The sequence below is a fragment of the Anoplopoma fimbria genome, chromosome 18 (assembly GCF_027596085.1).
Source record: "Anoplopoma fimbria isolate UVic2021 breed Golden Eagle Sablefish chromosome 18, Afim_UVic_2022, whole genome shotgun sequence".
Lineage (NCBI taxonomy): Eukaryota > Metazoa > Chordata > Actinopteri > Perciformes > Anoplopomatidae > Anoplopoma > Anoplopoma fimbria.
Genome location: NC_072466.1, coordinates 14,609,979 through 14,625,795, shown reverse-complemented (window position 1 = coordinate 14,625,795; position 15,817 = coordinate 14,609,979). Strand labels below are relative to the sequence as shown.

Below are 15,817 nucleotides of genomic sequence, written 5' to 3'. Positions count from 1 at the left end.
CACAAACATGTCGACACAGTTCAAGCACACGTTTATTGTTCTTTAGTATAAATCATGTAGTTCATAATGCATTGTGTTTGTGTGTGATCAGGTAATGTGGTGAACGGAACAATTGGAAAGCAGATGGTTGACACCCTGGTGGAGTCTTCTAACAATGTGGAGATGATCCTCAAGTTCTTTGATATGTTCCTCAAACTGAAGGACCTGACGTCCTCTGACAGCTTCAGAGAGTACGACCCTGAGTGCAAAGGCATTATTTCAAAGAAGGAGTTCCAGAAGTCAATGGAGAGCCAGATGCAGTACAGCCAGTCTGAGATTGAATTCTTGCTCTCGTGTACGGAGGCTGATGAGAATGACATGTTCAATTATAAGGACTTCGTGGAGCGGTTCCACGAGCCAGCCAAAGATATCGGCTTCAATGTGGCAGTGCTGCTGACAAACCTGTCTGAACACATGCCACACGACTCTAGGCTCGCCACCTTCTTAGACCTTGCAGAGAGTGTGCTTAGGTACTTTGAGCCTTATCTGGGTCGTATTGAAACCATGGGCAGTGCAAAGCGGATAGAGAGGGTGTACTTTGAGATTAGCGAGTCGAGCCGTGAGCAGTGGGAGAAGCCACAGGTCAAAGAGTCCAAGCGTCAGTTCATCTTTGATGTGGTCAACGAGGGCACGGAGAGCGAGAAGATGGAGATGTTTGTGAATTTCTGTGAGGACACCATTTTTGAGATGCAGCTGGCCTCGCAGATCTCTGAGCCAGATGTGGTTGAACAACCTGAGGAGGAGGAAGAGGAAGAGTTACACAGTATCCTGGACGAGCTGGCAGGAGAGGAAGAGGGTTCCCTGGAGTCTGCCTCAGCCTTCACCACCGTATGCCGCTCAGTCAAGAAGAAGATCGGCCATGTCCACCAAATGTTTTCTGTTAAAAACGCACGCAAGCAGTTCAAGAAAATCAAGAAGCTGGGCGTCAAGGAGATTATTACCGGCTTCTTCTCATTCTTCTGGATGCTCTTCATCGGCTTTTTCAAGGGAATCTACAGCCTCATCTTTGGGTTCTTCCATGTCATCTGGTCCTCCATGTTTGGCGGTGGCCTGGTTGAGGGAGCCAAGAACATAAAGGTGACTGACATCCTCGGAAACATGCCTGACCCAACCCAGTTCCGTATTCACGGAGATGTTATTGAAGGAGAGAAGATGGAGGCCATAGAGTCATCAGGAAGCTTAGATACAGCCATGGCACCAGCAGGCGACTCAGAGGTTGATGCGATGTTGGAGATGCTGTCGAATCCCAAGAGGGAAGGAGGAAAACATGTGGAGCCGGGCCTGGGTGATATTTCTGAGTTGAGTGCAGAGACCTCCACAACTGATCAAAAGAAGGTTTGTAGTCACAATTCAATAACTTCATCTGTGTGATAAATAATTTGTAAAATTCTGGTTTTCATTATCACTTCCATTCAGTCTCTCAGCCATTTAGAATATAATTCTCCCCTTACAGAAAGCTGCTGCCAAGCCTGTCGAGAAGCCCGAGAGCGGACAGGAGAAGGCAGAGTGAGTAAAATTAGGTGTGAGGAAAATGAATTATTATCATATAAAATAAAACAAACTGTTTTGAATACAGCACAGAGAACCAGGAGAAGGAGGATAAGCCAAAGAAGGAGGAGGAGGCCAAGGCGCCAGTGGTGGAGGAGAAGCCCAAGGCCAGATCTAGTCAGCCTAAAGAGGCTTCACCGGCCTTCATGTGGACTATCTTTGCTGTTCTGAAGGTCTATCTGACCAAGTTGCTGGTGAGCCCTACTTATGCTTTCTTTTAAATTGTTTCAAAATGTCTTGCTCCTCAGCATTGTTGGTTTCGGAACTCATACCTGTTTTTTTCCCCCAAATGTACACAGGCGATTACAAAGTTATTAATCTTGCAGTTAATCAAACCTTTTTACTACAGAACTACCTGGCCCGTAACTTCTACAACCTGCGTTTCCTGGCTCTGTTTGTGTGTTTTGCCATCAACTTCATTCTTCTCTTCTACAAGGTAACTCAAGCTAAGTTTCCATCCAAATGTAGCGCAAATTTTAACTGAATTTCCAGAAATTTGGAAAAGAAAATGCCAAGTAATTTGCAATTCCCTCTACTACGCTTTAGTAGTAGGAGTTGGATGCTTAGAGTTAAACAGTTGGTGCTTTTAAACCATTTCAGAAAAAGAGGGTTCAACAGGATGACCTTATTAAAAGAGCACTGGTCAACTCGAGGAAAAAAATGGAAAACCATGTAGAAAATATGAAAATCTGGCATTTATATTCAGTCCACACGGAACTAATGTTTTTGATTTGCTACCATTTCATTTTTTTTAGAGGAACTTTAGCTTGAATTTCATTTTATCAGTCTCTTTCGATTGAATGGCACTCTTTCAATCCACTCTTGTAAAAACATTCTGATGATATTTTGACTTTTTACATATTTCTAGTGCTTCAATTCAGATTCGTACCCAGATAGTACCCAAAGCCAAAAAAACTGTACTTCCTTTTAAATTGTGATTGTTTCTTCAGTTTCTTTAACTTGTGTTTCTACACCACCTTTTTTATTCAACACAAGAAGTCAAACTTCTCAATTGTCTAATGTTGTCTCAACACAAGCAAATGTACAAAAACTAAATAATATAAAATCGGAAATTCTGTAAAAGAAAGTAACAAGACTAGACATTTAAGTTTTCCATAATCTTCATTCCATACAAACATGCATAAGTTTAGCTAGAGCTGATGTCATACTTAAGCAGTCTGATTTAGTTACTAAGGGGTATTTTTTCTTCATTGCTGTTCTTTGGGGATACCAAACATATCCCTCGACCTATCCAGCTGTTTCATTGAAATTATTATGTAAACACCTTGATTTTAATGTGATGATCACTAACAATTTCAGCAAGCATATTAGGCAACCTGAAGGACAAAGAATAAAACCAAAAACTAGAAATAAATATGTAGTAGGAAAAAAAAGTCAACGAGATCTTACAGAAATACGTGAAATGAACACGACCTCTTAACAGTGCATTGCGTGGTGGTGGCACGTAACGTGTTAAAATTACACATCTACACTGCGGAAACAATTTAACGTTCAGCCAACTAAATTAACTTCAGGTTTTGGCAAAAAAAACACTTCGGTTAAGGAAAAACATCATGGGTTGGCTGAAAATAAGTATGTGAACTAAAAACCAAAAAAATTGAAATGTTACTTCAAAATGACTCAATTACACTTTGAGACTCATACATAGCTCTGGTGATTAAAAGTACTTTGTTTGTTTGACCCACCTACAGTAAGTAGTCTTTTCACTGTTTATACTACATCACTAGCTCTGACCGTTGTATATTCACAGGGATGCTTTTAATTTGTGTGTTTAGATAAGGTCATTTAAATGTTCTTATTTAATGTTAATATTAACATTAAATAAGAACATTTAAATGACACTGATCATAAAGTGAATATGCAAAATTTACTCTTTGCTTTTTAGGTCACTGGTGAAGCTGATGAAGAAATAGATGAGGATCACACGTGGGATGGCGAGGAGGATGCGAACACATTGTTCGACATGGATGAGTTTGTCCTGCAGGAGAGCAGCGGCTACATGTTACCAACCCTGCGCTTCCTGGCTATATTCCATACTGTCATCTCACTCGTCTGTCTGTTCGGGTACTACTGTCTGAAGGTCGGTATATTTAAGATACTATTACTATTTCAACAGACTGTCTTCACCAAGCGGATAATATTTTCATTGCAGATGATTCCTGTGTGTAAGCTACAGTTTTAGTTACCCATCTTAATATTTTGCCTCAAGGTTCCTTTGGTGGTGTTCAAGAGGGAGAAAGAGATTGCCAGGAAGCTTGAATTTGATGGTCTCTACATCACCGAACAGCCGTCCGACGAGGACATCAAGGGCCAGTGGGATCGACTCGTCATCAACACCCCGTGAGTCACTGGCCTCGCTCACACCTAATCACTAAATTAGTTGTTGATCGTTATTGATTCATTTCCTATCAGTCATTCTAAGTCATTAAATCAAATCAAATGCCAACCGTGTAGATTCTAGCTTCCCAACAATAATCAATAATGAAAATAATGATCATTCCTAGCTGTTCAGTATATATCAGACTTTGGGAGGGAATTAAATAGTTTTATTAAACTATTGCATTTCCACAACTAACTGTAACTTTTCTATTACAGGTCTTTCCCCAGCAACTACTGGGACAAGTTTATCAAGCGCAAGGTGAGTGTTTCAGAAGAATATCAGGCCAAAGTAAACGACACTGCAGTGATACTGACAACTGATCAACCATATACCTTTACACTGAAATAAACGATATAACTAGATATGGTGGGCATCTCTTACAGTAAAGTGTGACATGCATTGTTGTCGATTTATCTATAAAGGCCCTATATCATGTCCTTATTAAATTTGAATTGGTCTTATTGTCAGTATTTGACTCTTACAAGTGTCTTCAAAGCTTGAAGCACTTATTTTGCGAAAACTGGTTTCAGTTTTTGTGCTGCACACACTTGAAACATTTTACCACACAAATTAAAGCTAAACACAATTGTACCTATGGGTTAACTTAAAACCATGATTACAAACTACTCCGCTTTTGAATGTCACAATTTTTAACACTGTCTGTATTTCTCTGGTTGTTGTATGTATTTTATATTTTTTTCTTTTTGTGTGCATTTTGTTCTGTTTTAATTGTACTCTTGTGTGTTGTGTGGACATCATGACATCATCATCAGGGCATGCCCAAAATGATTCCTCAAAATTTCATTGAATGAATGAATGAATGGATATGTAGTAATATTGTATCTGTCATTTTGGATTCGTGGTTGGTCACCTATTGAGGGGTTCTTGAACAATTCCTCTCCAGACCACCTTATTTGACATATTATAGATAACATTTCTTCCTGGAATCCATATTAGAAGATTGTTTATGTAATGCAGTTTCAGTAGTTGTTAACATGTTATGTTAGGTTAGTATGGATATACATTATACAGATTCTGGAGCATCCTGCGTTGCTGCATCGTCTATAAAACAGAAACTGTACTTCTTTCTCACAGTTTGATGTTTGGGACCGAGCTGATCTCTTATGTCTCTGAATGTTTAGGTGATCAACAAATATGGTGACCTTTATGGAGCTGAACGCATCGCTGAGCTCCTAGGCCTGGATAAGAGCGCTCTGGATTTTGACCCAACAGTGGAGGCCGTAGAGAAGGAAGCTTCCCTGCTCTCCTGGTGAGAACTCAACTCTTGTTTTCTCTATTTACAACCAATGAAAAGAAACATGAGTTTCTTTGTCTTAAGATGTTGTTGAAATTGAATCAAAAGGCTTTTAGATTAGGCCTTAACTCGAGCATGAATGTTTGAACATCACCTGAAGATAAAGGTGTGGTGGTTCTGTTGGATGGATTCAGGTATAAAAGACAATCATTGAGTTTAACCATAAACAATACAGTATCTTCACATTTTTTTTATGATAATTAGCAGGACTCAAAATAAAACACCTTATAATCCTCATGCATAGTTATAGTTTATTTTTATTTTTTTATGCTTGCATGTGAGCTATACAGCAATGCCACTACTGTGATTCAACATTTTGTTTTCTCGTTGGCAGGCTGAGCTCCATTGATACAAAGTACCACATCTGGAAAATGGGCGTGGTTCTGACTGACAATGTAAGTTTATGTAATGTGTGTACTAAAAGCACTTTGTATTCACAGCACTGTGGGGGGGAATAAATTGAAATGTTTGACTTGTGATCAGGGTTCTGGCTATTAAAGTTATTTGTGTAATTCATTGAATAAGTTAGATAAGATAGCATCATTTGTATTCATTTTTCTATTTAAATGTATTTAACCAGGAGAGTCGTATGTAAGATGAAAGCAGTCAAAGTATAGCATTATGAATAGGAAAATGCCAATGGTTAAGTTTATGGGTAGTTCTTCTGGGAAAGGAGTGCAGAATTGACGTTTAGATTAACTGGTTATTGAAGAAGTTTAAATCATAGTAGAGTCAACCAGCAAACACCTTGGATGTTGTTTTCAAAGATTGTATTTGTCACACATACACACAAATGGTGCATAGTGAAATGCAGGTTGGAATACTATGAAGGCTGTGCTCAGAGACTAGTTTGCAATTAATGACAAAATTTAATTAAAATAAGAGTAAAAATAAGATCTGGAGAATAAAATGTTTATTTAATGATGCAAAATCTACATATGTCCCAATAGTATACTATACAAACTGTACAATAAGATTTTGAACCCGCTTGAAGACAAATGTACAAATATATAGTAATGCAAAGATTTTGAAAATATTTTATGGACCCATCATTTGTCACTAATGAATTGCCTTTATTTCCCTGCAGTACTTTCTGTATCTGATCTGGTACACCACCGTGTCCATTTTCGGGCACTTCAACAACTTCTTCTTTGCTGCCCATCTGCTGGACATCGCCATGGGCATCAAGACCCTTCGCACCATCCTGTCTTCCGTTACCCACAACGGCAAGCAGGTACGTACAACCAGCAGAGGGAACCAGAGCACATAAGAACATCAACGGTGATCACTGCTCAATCATTTGACAGAGCAGCATTTCCTTATCTTCCCTTCTCCCAGGCTTCTCCTCAGATCTAGAAAGCCTTAAAATTAAGGGCATTTTGTAGGGTTTGTAATTGTTAAAAGAGTAAAGGTATGTTGTTTGTGGTCTGCAGTCTAGTTTGCAGTCATTTAGTGAAGCACAGTATAAACAACTTATACCTAGTATTTTTACCAGAATATCAGGCAAATTAAAGATGAGATAGAATTTGATTAACTTCTCACTGTGATTTCATAGCAAACAAGCTGGGAAGTCAGAACCGTTAGCTCGAAGCTTTGAATGGCTAAAATAGCTTGCTAAAAATAATGACAACTCAAATAATTAGTTAAATTGCAATGGATAAAGTGTTAAAAATACTTAGCTAAAAGTAGTCAATCTACGACTATTGGTTAACAAGCAAAAAGTAGTGAATAAATGGTTGAAATGGCTAAAAGTAATGGAATAAAGGTTGAAATGTTTAGCTTCTGCAAGGGGGTTTCATCTTTTTATTGTCTTTATTTTCTTTCTCAAAGTAAATATACCAGGTGTTGTCCACATAGAAATGGAGTTCTTTTCAGAAAGAAGTTCTGTAATGTTGTGACTTTAAACTACTGAATTGCTGAAGGTTTCTGAATATATATATATATTGATGAAAGCCCCCATAAAATCCTAAATTCAGCTGTCAAGGCCGAAGAATATTGCACTTCTTTTATGCTGAACTTACTCTATAAAAATCAGACTGCCCTGACATTGACATGTTATTTCAGTTCTCTGACATAAACTACAGAGATTCCTCTAACAATCTACATTTAAAAAAAGAACAGGCACTGCTGCCCCCTCAACTCTCCGTTCAAATTGTTACTGGGAATAAATAAAGGTAAATTGTTACAGTGATATGTACGTACTTCAATGTATTCTCATGATTTGTTTCTCCTGCTAGCTTGTGCTGACCGTGGGCTTGCTGGCCGTGGTCGTCTATCTGTACACCGTGGTGGCCTTCAACTTCTTCAGGAAGTTCTACAATAAGAGCGAGGATGAAGACGAGCCCGACATGAAGTGTGACGATATGATGACGGTACATATTTATTTAGTAGAACATTTTAAAAAGTGGAAAAAAATGTCTTTCCATGTCTGCAGCCTTCAGCAAGGACAAAGGTGACAACTAAACTGACTAGAAAAAAAAAATTCTTTAGTAAGAATACATTTTTAAAAAACAATGAAAAATATCACAAATGACTTACTACATAACTGGTAAATTAAATGTTTTTTCTCCCTCTAAAAGAATGCTTTATATCATCTTCTAGCACCAGATGACGCAAAATTTCCAGTCGCAAACTGAATACTCAGTAACATCGTGAAATTAATTTAGTTTTTTGTCTGAAATGAAGGACGAAAATAAAAGCCATCACAAAAGAAGACACAACTGCCTTTAATACTCTACTCATGATCCCCTTCCTCAAAAAAAAGTGAAGATAAAAGTTACTTTCCTGTTTTTTTTCTATTGGCAGTGTTATTTGTTCCACATGTATGTGGGTGTGAGAGCTGGTGGTGGTATTGGAGACGAGTTGGAGGACCCAGCTGGAGACCCCTATGAGCTCTGGCGCATCCTGTTTGACATCACCTTCTTCTTCTTTGTCATTGTCATTCTGCTGGCCATCATTCAGGGTACACAATCTTTGCATTGTCATGTCATTTATCTGTGTTCTGCTTACTAAAGCATAAACGTAACTACAAATGTGTTATAAGTCGTGCCGTACAAACAACTGCTGCACCCTCCTTCAGGTTTGATCATTGATGCCTTTGGTGAGCTCAGAGACCAGCAGGAGCAGGTGAAGGAGGACATGGAGGTGAGACTCAACCAGAAACTGTGTTGTATTAGCAATTCAGACACAACATGATTTTATTTTAGTCATATGCAGATACATAGATGTGTAGGAAAATACTGATACGAAGGGTGCTTTAATAATCAAACTCTTTGGTTTGTTTTAAACAAACCCAGTCTGGTGCATTTGCCTGGTTCATTTTGTCTGATGTGAAAACTGTCTACCGAAATTATGCAGAAAATATATCTACAACAGTAACTATCTTCTCCTGTAAGATAACAGAAAACAATCCTCGTATTTGCCCTGTAATAAAGAAGGGTATTGCGGTATGTATAAGAAGTGATACTTTGGTCCTGTATGAAAATGTAAACATCCACTCTAATTCCTCTTTCAGACCAAATGCTTCATCTGTGGCATCGGGAATGACTACTTTGACCGGACGCCTCACGGGTTTGAAACCCACACCTTACAAGAGCACAACCTAGCTAACTACCTGTGAGTGCAGCGACAAATCAAAGTCGATCCGTATTTCTGATCTACAATGTGGACATTTTTCACACCTCATGTTGCTCCTGTGTGCAGGTTCTTCCTGATGTACCTGATTAACAAGGATGAGACTGAACACACGGGTCAGGTATGTGACGAGTCTCCAAACCAATCTTTAAGCTGCGCTTCTCTTCTCTACAGCATTTTCTCCTGTGAGATATGATGTCTGATGAATCTTAAGACCAAAGGAAGGTTACAGTAACTTCAGTAGGTTTTACTTGTGCAACATTTCAACCCACTTGTGATGTTGCATAAGTACAGCTCGGCAGAAGGAAGAAGCAATGCGTGGGTTCACTTTGCCACTTTGTTGTGCACCTGAGATTCAAGTTGTTTTTATTTGATTTGCCTGCACTGTTCTTATGTCACAAATTTTGTAGTTGAAAAATAATCTTTGTTGCAGATCCTCACAGCTGCAAAAGTAATCATTTTTCAGCTGCCATTAGAGAAAAAAATCACAAAGCTTCAATGTTGTGAACACACTTTTTGTTTTTCCGCAGAAAATAAAGGCTGGTCTTATGGATCACTCAGTTTCAGTCTTAATTTAAATAATACTTAATGATGTATAAATTACTGTCGTATTTTCTTACAGTACCACACAATATATATATATAATGTTTTTTTAAATCCCCGGGCCCGTTTCACCAAATTTGCAATAGTAGATTTCCTGTTGCTCATTTGGACGTTTCACTAATCAAAACCAATGCAGTGCTTGTATCCCATGAGCATGTGAGAGCTCTGTAGGACACGGGTAGGAATCACCCATTTCAACAATCCTTCTTGACACATTACAGTCACAAATATAAATATGTCACATTATTGTCACAATTTGCATAGAAAAGATTTTATGACAAACTATACTACTTTTATTTTATTACGTTTTTCGACAAGCTATACTAAGACTTTTTTAGGACGTTTTTTAACATACTATGTTATGACTATTTTTCTAATGTTTTTTGACATACTATATTGTGAAAATTTGAGGACTTTTTTTCACATACTATACAATGACTTTTATCGACATCCTATATTATGACTATTTTGACTTTTGTCACATACTATACTCTAACTTTTATTGATACTATACTATACTATGACTTATTTATGACTTTTCGACATGCTATAGTATGACTTTTTTTGCCATACTATATTATGACTTTTTTTTATGACTTTTATTGACATTCTATACTATGACTTTTATGATTTTTTCCCCCATACTATATTATGACTTTTATTGACATTCTATACTATGACTTTTATGATTTTTTCCCCCATACTATATTATGACTGTTTTAGGAGTTTTTCACATACTATACAATGACTTTAATTGGCATACTATACTTTGACTGGTTGACATTTTTATTATCCTATATTATGACTATTTTTTTATTCATTTTTTTTCCCCAACATGCTATACAATTACCTTTTTCGACTTACTTTACTATGACTTCTTCATGATGTTTTACGACATACTATATTTTGACTTTTAATATTACTTTTTTCGACAAACCATACTATGACTTATTTACAACTTTTCACATACAATGTATTTTATCAACACACTATACTATGACTTTTTATTTATTTTTCGACAGTTATTATATAATGACTTGACCGACTTTTTTCTGACATACTATATTATTAGTTAAATGACTTTTTTCCAACATGCTATATTATGACAAATTAACAACGTTTTAAGACACGCTATACTCTAACTTTTTTATGCCTTTTTTTGCCATACTATATTATGACTCTTATGTGACTTTCTTTCCCACATGCTATACAATGCATTTTTTGGACATCCTATACTATGACTTTTTTCTGACTTTTCGACATACAATAGTATGATTTTATTAACTTTTCCACATGCTTTTTTCTGACTTTTTTATTATTTATTTCAACACTGAATATTTTTATGACTTTTATCAACACACTAAACTATGACTTTTTATTTACTTTTTCGACAGCTATTATATAATGACTTTTTACAACATACTATAACTTTTATTGGTAAACTAAACTTTTACTTTTTTACAACTTCCTTCGACATGCTATACTATGCCTTTTTTCTGACTTTTTCGACATACTATATAATGACTATTTTAAGATGTTTTTCAACATACTATATATACCTTCACTTTATTATTACGACACGCTATACTATTTTTCGACATACTATAATATACTTTTTTGACATGCTATACTATACGTTTTTAATGATTTTTTTCGACACGCTATACTATTACATTTGTGACTTTATTTTTTCATCCTATATTAAGACTATTTTAGAATTTCTTTCAACATACTCTATTGTATCCATTTTAGCAATTTTTTTTCCATACCATACTGACTTTTATTGACATACTATAACCTTTTTTTTAATTTTTTTTCCCGTAACACTATACCATGACTTTTTATGACGTTTTTTTGTGTTTTCGACACGCTATATTACTATTTCATGACTTTTTTTAGACACACTATACCACAACTTTTTTACGAAGTTGTTCTCATACTATACAAAGACTTATATTGACATAGTATACTATGACTTTGTCACAACTTTTTTCGACCCGCTATACTTTCACTTTTGTTTTTTCAACACACTCCTCTCCAGTTTTATTTCATATAGTCCGTTTACTTTTTCCATTACATTTTTAAACTTCACTATTCATTTTTATGACTTACTTTACTCTTTAAATGAAATACTATACCATGACTTTTTACCATTTGTTTAAGGGTTTAATATACTATGACGTTCTTATTTCTTTTAACGAGAAATACAAATTACTTTTTTTTAATCATAGTAGTCCTCAGTCATAGTGGTACTCACCATAACTAGTAAACTAATCTTAATATGTGATATTTATTGAGTACTACTGAAACTATAAACTTTTTTTTTTTCCTCCAGGAGTCCTATGTGTGGAAGTTGTACCAGGAGAGATGCTGGGACTTCTTCCCTACTGGAGACTGCTTCCGTAAACAATACGAGGACCAGTTGGGTTAGAGAGGGCCATTCTTGTGTTGTGCCTCAAACACGCCTCTCTACTTACCTTTTATTTATGAGGGACAGTGAAGTTGACTTCACCCTGTTAACAGAACGTCAACACTCTCTGGACTTTGTCTGCTGCCATGGTGATACAAAAAGAAATTTTTCTTGAATTTCTTTGGGTTTGTGCATCCAAGTCCTCTTCCACATTACTGAAAAAAAGTCACTTGCCACGACGCCTCTTATATGCAAAGTCTTCTTTTGATTCTGATTCACATTGCCTTTTCACTTGCTTAACCCCAACCTGTTGCACAATTTGTTGTGTGTGTAGACATTTGATACACGAGAAGGGTTACAGCATGACAACTGAATGTCTGAATATGCACAATTTCTAGGTTAACACCAGGATGTTACGTTTGTGTCATGTTTTATCAAACAAACTGAATGGATGTGTGCTTCTAGTATGATCTGTATTGATCCAGTAAACATTATCCGACATGAGTAAAACCTGATCTGCCTTTTAAAAATTTGTCAGATGAAATGAGGAGTTACAGAAAATGGTTCTTCCAGGACCAGAGACGACTGACTTTAGGTGTTATCAAGTGCCAGCGTGCCTTATGAGAAACTATGCAAAAAATGAATCATTCTGTCCCTCCTGACACAAGCAGTGCTCTTGCCTGGATTAGTTACAAGCAGATTTAGCTCAACATAGTTTTGCGGCTTTTAAATTATAAAAAGAGAAATTATTTGTCATATAAAATCTAGATTATAGTTATGTAAATGTAGTTTAGTTTGGTTGTTTTTAAGCTTTGTCATGCCAACCTGCACCTCTGTCAGAGTGAAAGAACCCCTAAACAGAGGGAAATGAAAAAAAAAACCCACCTAGTTCAAGGATTTATTCGCGACAAAATAGTTCACTGCTATTGTATGGCTATTTGTATGTATGTAGTAGCTTTGGTAAACTGCATTTATTTTGATGAGGGGGAGGAAATGAATAAAGCAATTGACGCAATAAAGCAACATTTCACTATCTGTCTGTCCTTTTATGCAGCTGAGATTCCTCTGACTGCGACAATCTTGCGATGTGCAACTTACACAAGGAACAAAGAATTCTGTCTCTGAAACATGAAGTGCAGCAGGAACATTTGCACACATTATCACTTTTCTTTCTCATTCAGCCCAGGAAAAATATGGTGGTCATCTGAAGGCTAAATTAAAATACGAGAAGGGTTAAGTCCAGTTTCCTTATACATCTCCTGTCTTTAATCAAGTCCTTTCCTTGGTTGTTGATGGTCAGGAGATCATGCTGTCGAGCCAGTCCTCCAGGTCTTCCTCTGTCATTTCCTGCTTGACGGAAGCAGATTTGGGAGGTGTAACATCTTTGTCTTTTGCCTCATCCATTTTCTCCTCTGTCAACACAGGCTCCATCTCCTTCACTTGCTCGAGCGCTGCATAATAAAAGAACATAAGGTCTTCAAAATGTGACTTACCTAGTTATAAGTTGTGAACATGAAATCTATTTTGCGCTTAAGCACCTTTCAATGCTGAATGTTAATTTCTGAAGATCGAGCTTGCATCAGTGAGATTAAAATGTCAATGGCCTTGTATTGTTAGTCATACTAAACTATTTTTAAAAAAAGTCAAAGAAATGCATAGTAGTTTGTAGAAAAATGTGAAATAGTATCAACAAAAAAAGGCATTGTACAGTATGTTGATACACGTCGTGAAATAAGTATAGTATGTTAAAAAAAAGTCAAAAGCAATCACAGTATAGTATGTAGAAAACAGTAATGAATACGCATAGTATAGTGTGTCAAACGGCATAAAAGTCAGGAAAAAATTGCATAGTATGTCAAAAAAAAATCTTGAAAAGTAAAGATTTTCAAAAAGTCATAGTATAGCGTTTCGATGTCAAAAGAATTACTAAAAAGTCATGGTAAATTATGTTGAAAACAATCATGTCGTATGACGAAAAACGTCATGATAAATCATGGTTTAGTATGGCTCAAACATATGTAAAAAAAATCATTGTATAGTATGTTGTAAAAATGTCAGTATAATTATGTCGAAAAAAACCATCAAAAACACATAGTATAGCGTGTCGAAAAACGTCATAAAAATTCATAGAAAACTATATAGTAACGAGTGTCGAAAGAAGTCATAGTATGTAGAAAAAGGTCAAGAAAAGATAGTGTCTAGTATGTCTAATATGTTGTTGTGTAAATGTCATAGTAGAGTCTAGTATAGTTTGTAAATGTAGTGGTATAGTATAATAAAAATGTCAAGAACAGTCATGGTATATTATGTCATAAAATGTTATGTCATGTTAATTGGTAAATTTAAATTTGCTGATAGGCAAATCCTGTCACCTTTTGACAGAACCAGGTTAGCTGTTCCCATTGTGTTCAGTCTTTATGCTAAGCTAAGCGGTTGTTAGCTGTAGCTTCATACTTACTGTACAGACATGAGTGGTATCAATCCTCTCATATACCTCTCCCACAGAAAGCCAATAAGCACATTTCCAAAAATGTCAAATCTAAATACAGCGTAGACCTTTTTAAATAAAACAAGCTGAATGCACTCACCTTTCTTTGGAACCGCACTCTCCTCATCTGCGACACTGACGGATTGACTTCCTGAAACATCCCAGACTGGTTTCTGTAAACTGAGCAGCTGGTCCAGCTCCTCATCACCACCATCATCCACCGGAGGCTCTGCAGCACTCGAGGGAAACGGTGAGTCCGAGTTTGACGCTGGGTTTGTAGCCACGGGGACTTTCTGGTCAGTGCTGGCGATTTCTAAAGTTGCAGACGTAGGAGTAAATGTGGCTGCTTTGGGCATCTCCTGCTTAGTAGTGAGGATCAGGGAGGGCAGTTCTAATGGTGTAGAGACCTGCAACAGGATAAGCTTAAAATGAACTGCAACAGGGAATCCAATGCGATAAGAAATATTTAACCTTCAAGTCAAACATTAGTTGGTGCAGGATATTCAGTCAAACAGCCAACCTGAAGCAGCTCAGCCTCCAGGTTGAGCCTCTGATGGAGAGGCACTTGTTGAAGGATCTGGGCGAGCGCTGGGAGGTCCACAAACACTGCAGACAACTAGAGAGGGAACATGAAAACAAACTGTAAAATCAGCCACAATCCAGCGGACACTTCAACTGAAAATTTAAAATCTACAGCCAAAGCACACCGGATCTTCATCATGATATGGAATCAAAAGTCTGGCATGAGATAAAACTATAATTGAAGTATTGTGGGATCTATTCTTTGCCTGGGGATGTGAAAAACTGTCAAAACTTCAATGCAACATGCTAATTCTTTATACTGTAATTAGCCTACTAGTGCAGGTCAGTACTCATTTGTACAACGCATTGTAGCTCTGACTGTACTTAAAGAGTAGAAAGAGTCCAGGAACCGAATGCTGGTAGAGTCGGGATTAATGATGATTTAAAAAGGTTAAATTTAAGCTTTCTTTTTTTTAAATTTATTTTCTCAAATAAGCAATAACAGTATATTTGCGTGTACTTTTAAACATTCAAGTCATGTAAGTTAAAGCAATGCTTCAATTTTGGAGGTCAATTCCCCCAAAATGATTTGGTCACCTTGGTCATCAGCATCAGTCCTGATCCTGAATGGGTCTACGCTGCCTTATCGATATCGCTTTAGCTTTTCAGCAAAATCTATCATAATGAGGGCATCGTAGTATATAAGGAATCAGACTTGAGACTTCTTTATAACATTACATTACATTACAGTCATTTAGCAGACGCTTTTATCCAAAGCGACTTACAATAAGTGTATTCAACATAGGTATTCAAGAGAATAAGTGCATCTCCTTTCTTAAACAAGCATCTAAGAGCATA

The 15,817-nt window shown here is 36.7% G+C and overlaps 2 protein-coding genes across 2 annotated transcripts in view; one reads left to right on the top strand and one right to left on the bottom strand.

Annotated features, from left to right (window-relative positions):
• Window positions 1-11,974, top strand: part of ryr3 (ryanodine receptor 3) — a 115,263-nt gene extending 103,289 nt beyond the window's left edge. The window contains exons 90-105 of the mRNA XM_054618316.1: window positions 92-1,374; window positions 1,493-1,545; window positions 1,616-1,781; window positions 1,937-2,023; window positions 3,494-3,688; window positions 3,818-3,948; window positions 4,204-4,246; window positions 5,131-5,258; window positions 5,638-5,698; window positions 6,391-6,537; window positions 7,541-7,675; window positions 8,109-8,265; window positions 8,383-8,447; window positions 8,818-8,918; window positions 9,006-9,057; window positions 11,875-11,974. Coding sequence (XP_054474291.1) covers window positions 92-1,374; window positions 1,493-1,545; window positions 1,616-1,781; window positions 1,937-2,023; window positions 3,494-3,688; window positions 3,818-3,948; window positions 4,204-4,246; window positions 5,131-5,258; window positions 5,638-5,698; window positions 6,391-6,537; window positions 7,541-7,675; window positions 8,109-8,265; window positions 8,383-8,447; window positions 8,818-8,918; window positions 9,006-9,057; window positions 11,875-11,970 — 2,900 coding nt within the window. The 3' untranslated portion in view covers window positions 11,971-11,974. The remainder of the gene's footprint in view (window positions 1-91; window positions 1,375-1,492; window positions 1,546-1,615; window positions 1,782-1,936; window positions 2,024-3,493; window positions 3,689-3,817; window positions 3,949-4,203; window positions 4,247-5,130; window positions 5,259-5,637; window positions 5,699-6,390; window positions 6,538-7,540; window positions 7,676-8,108; window positions 8,266-8,382; window positions 8,448-8,817; window positions 8,919-9,005; window positions 9,058-11,874) is intronic.
• Window positions 11,975-12,229: 255 nt separating this feature from the next.
• The window catches only part of aven (apoptosis, caspase activation inhibitor), a 28,635-nt gene continuing 25,047 nt past the window's right edge, over window positions 12,230-15,817 (bottom strand). The window contains exons 4-6 of the mRNA XM_054618315.1: window positions 14,958-15,053; window positions 14,538-14,844; window positions 12,230-13,400 (exon numbers count right to left, since the gene is read on the bottom strand). Coding sequence (XP_054474290.1) covers window positions 13,246-13,400; window positions 14,538-14,844; window positions 14,958-15,053 — 558 coding nt within the window. The 3' untranslated portion in view covers window positions 12,230-13,245. The remainder of the gene's footprint in view (window positions 13,401-14,537; window positions 14,845-14,957; window positions 15,054-15,817) is intronic.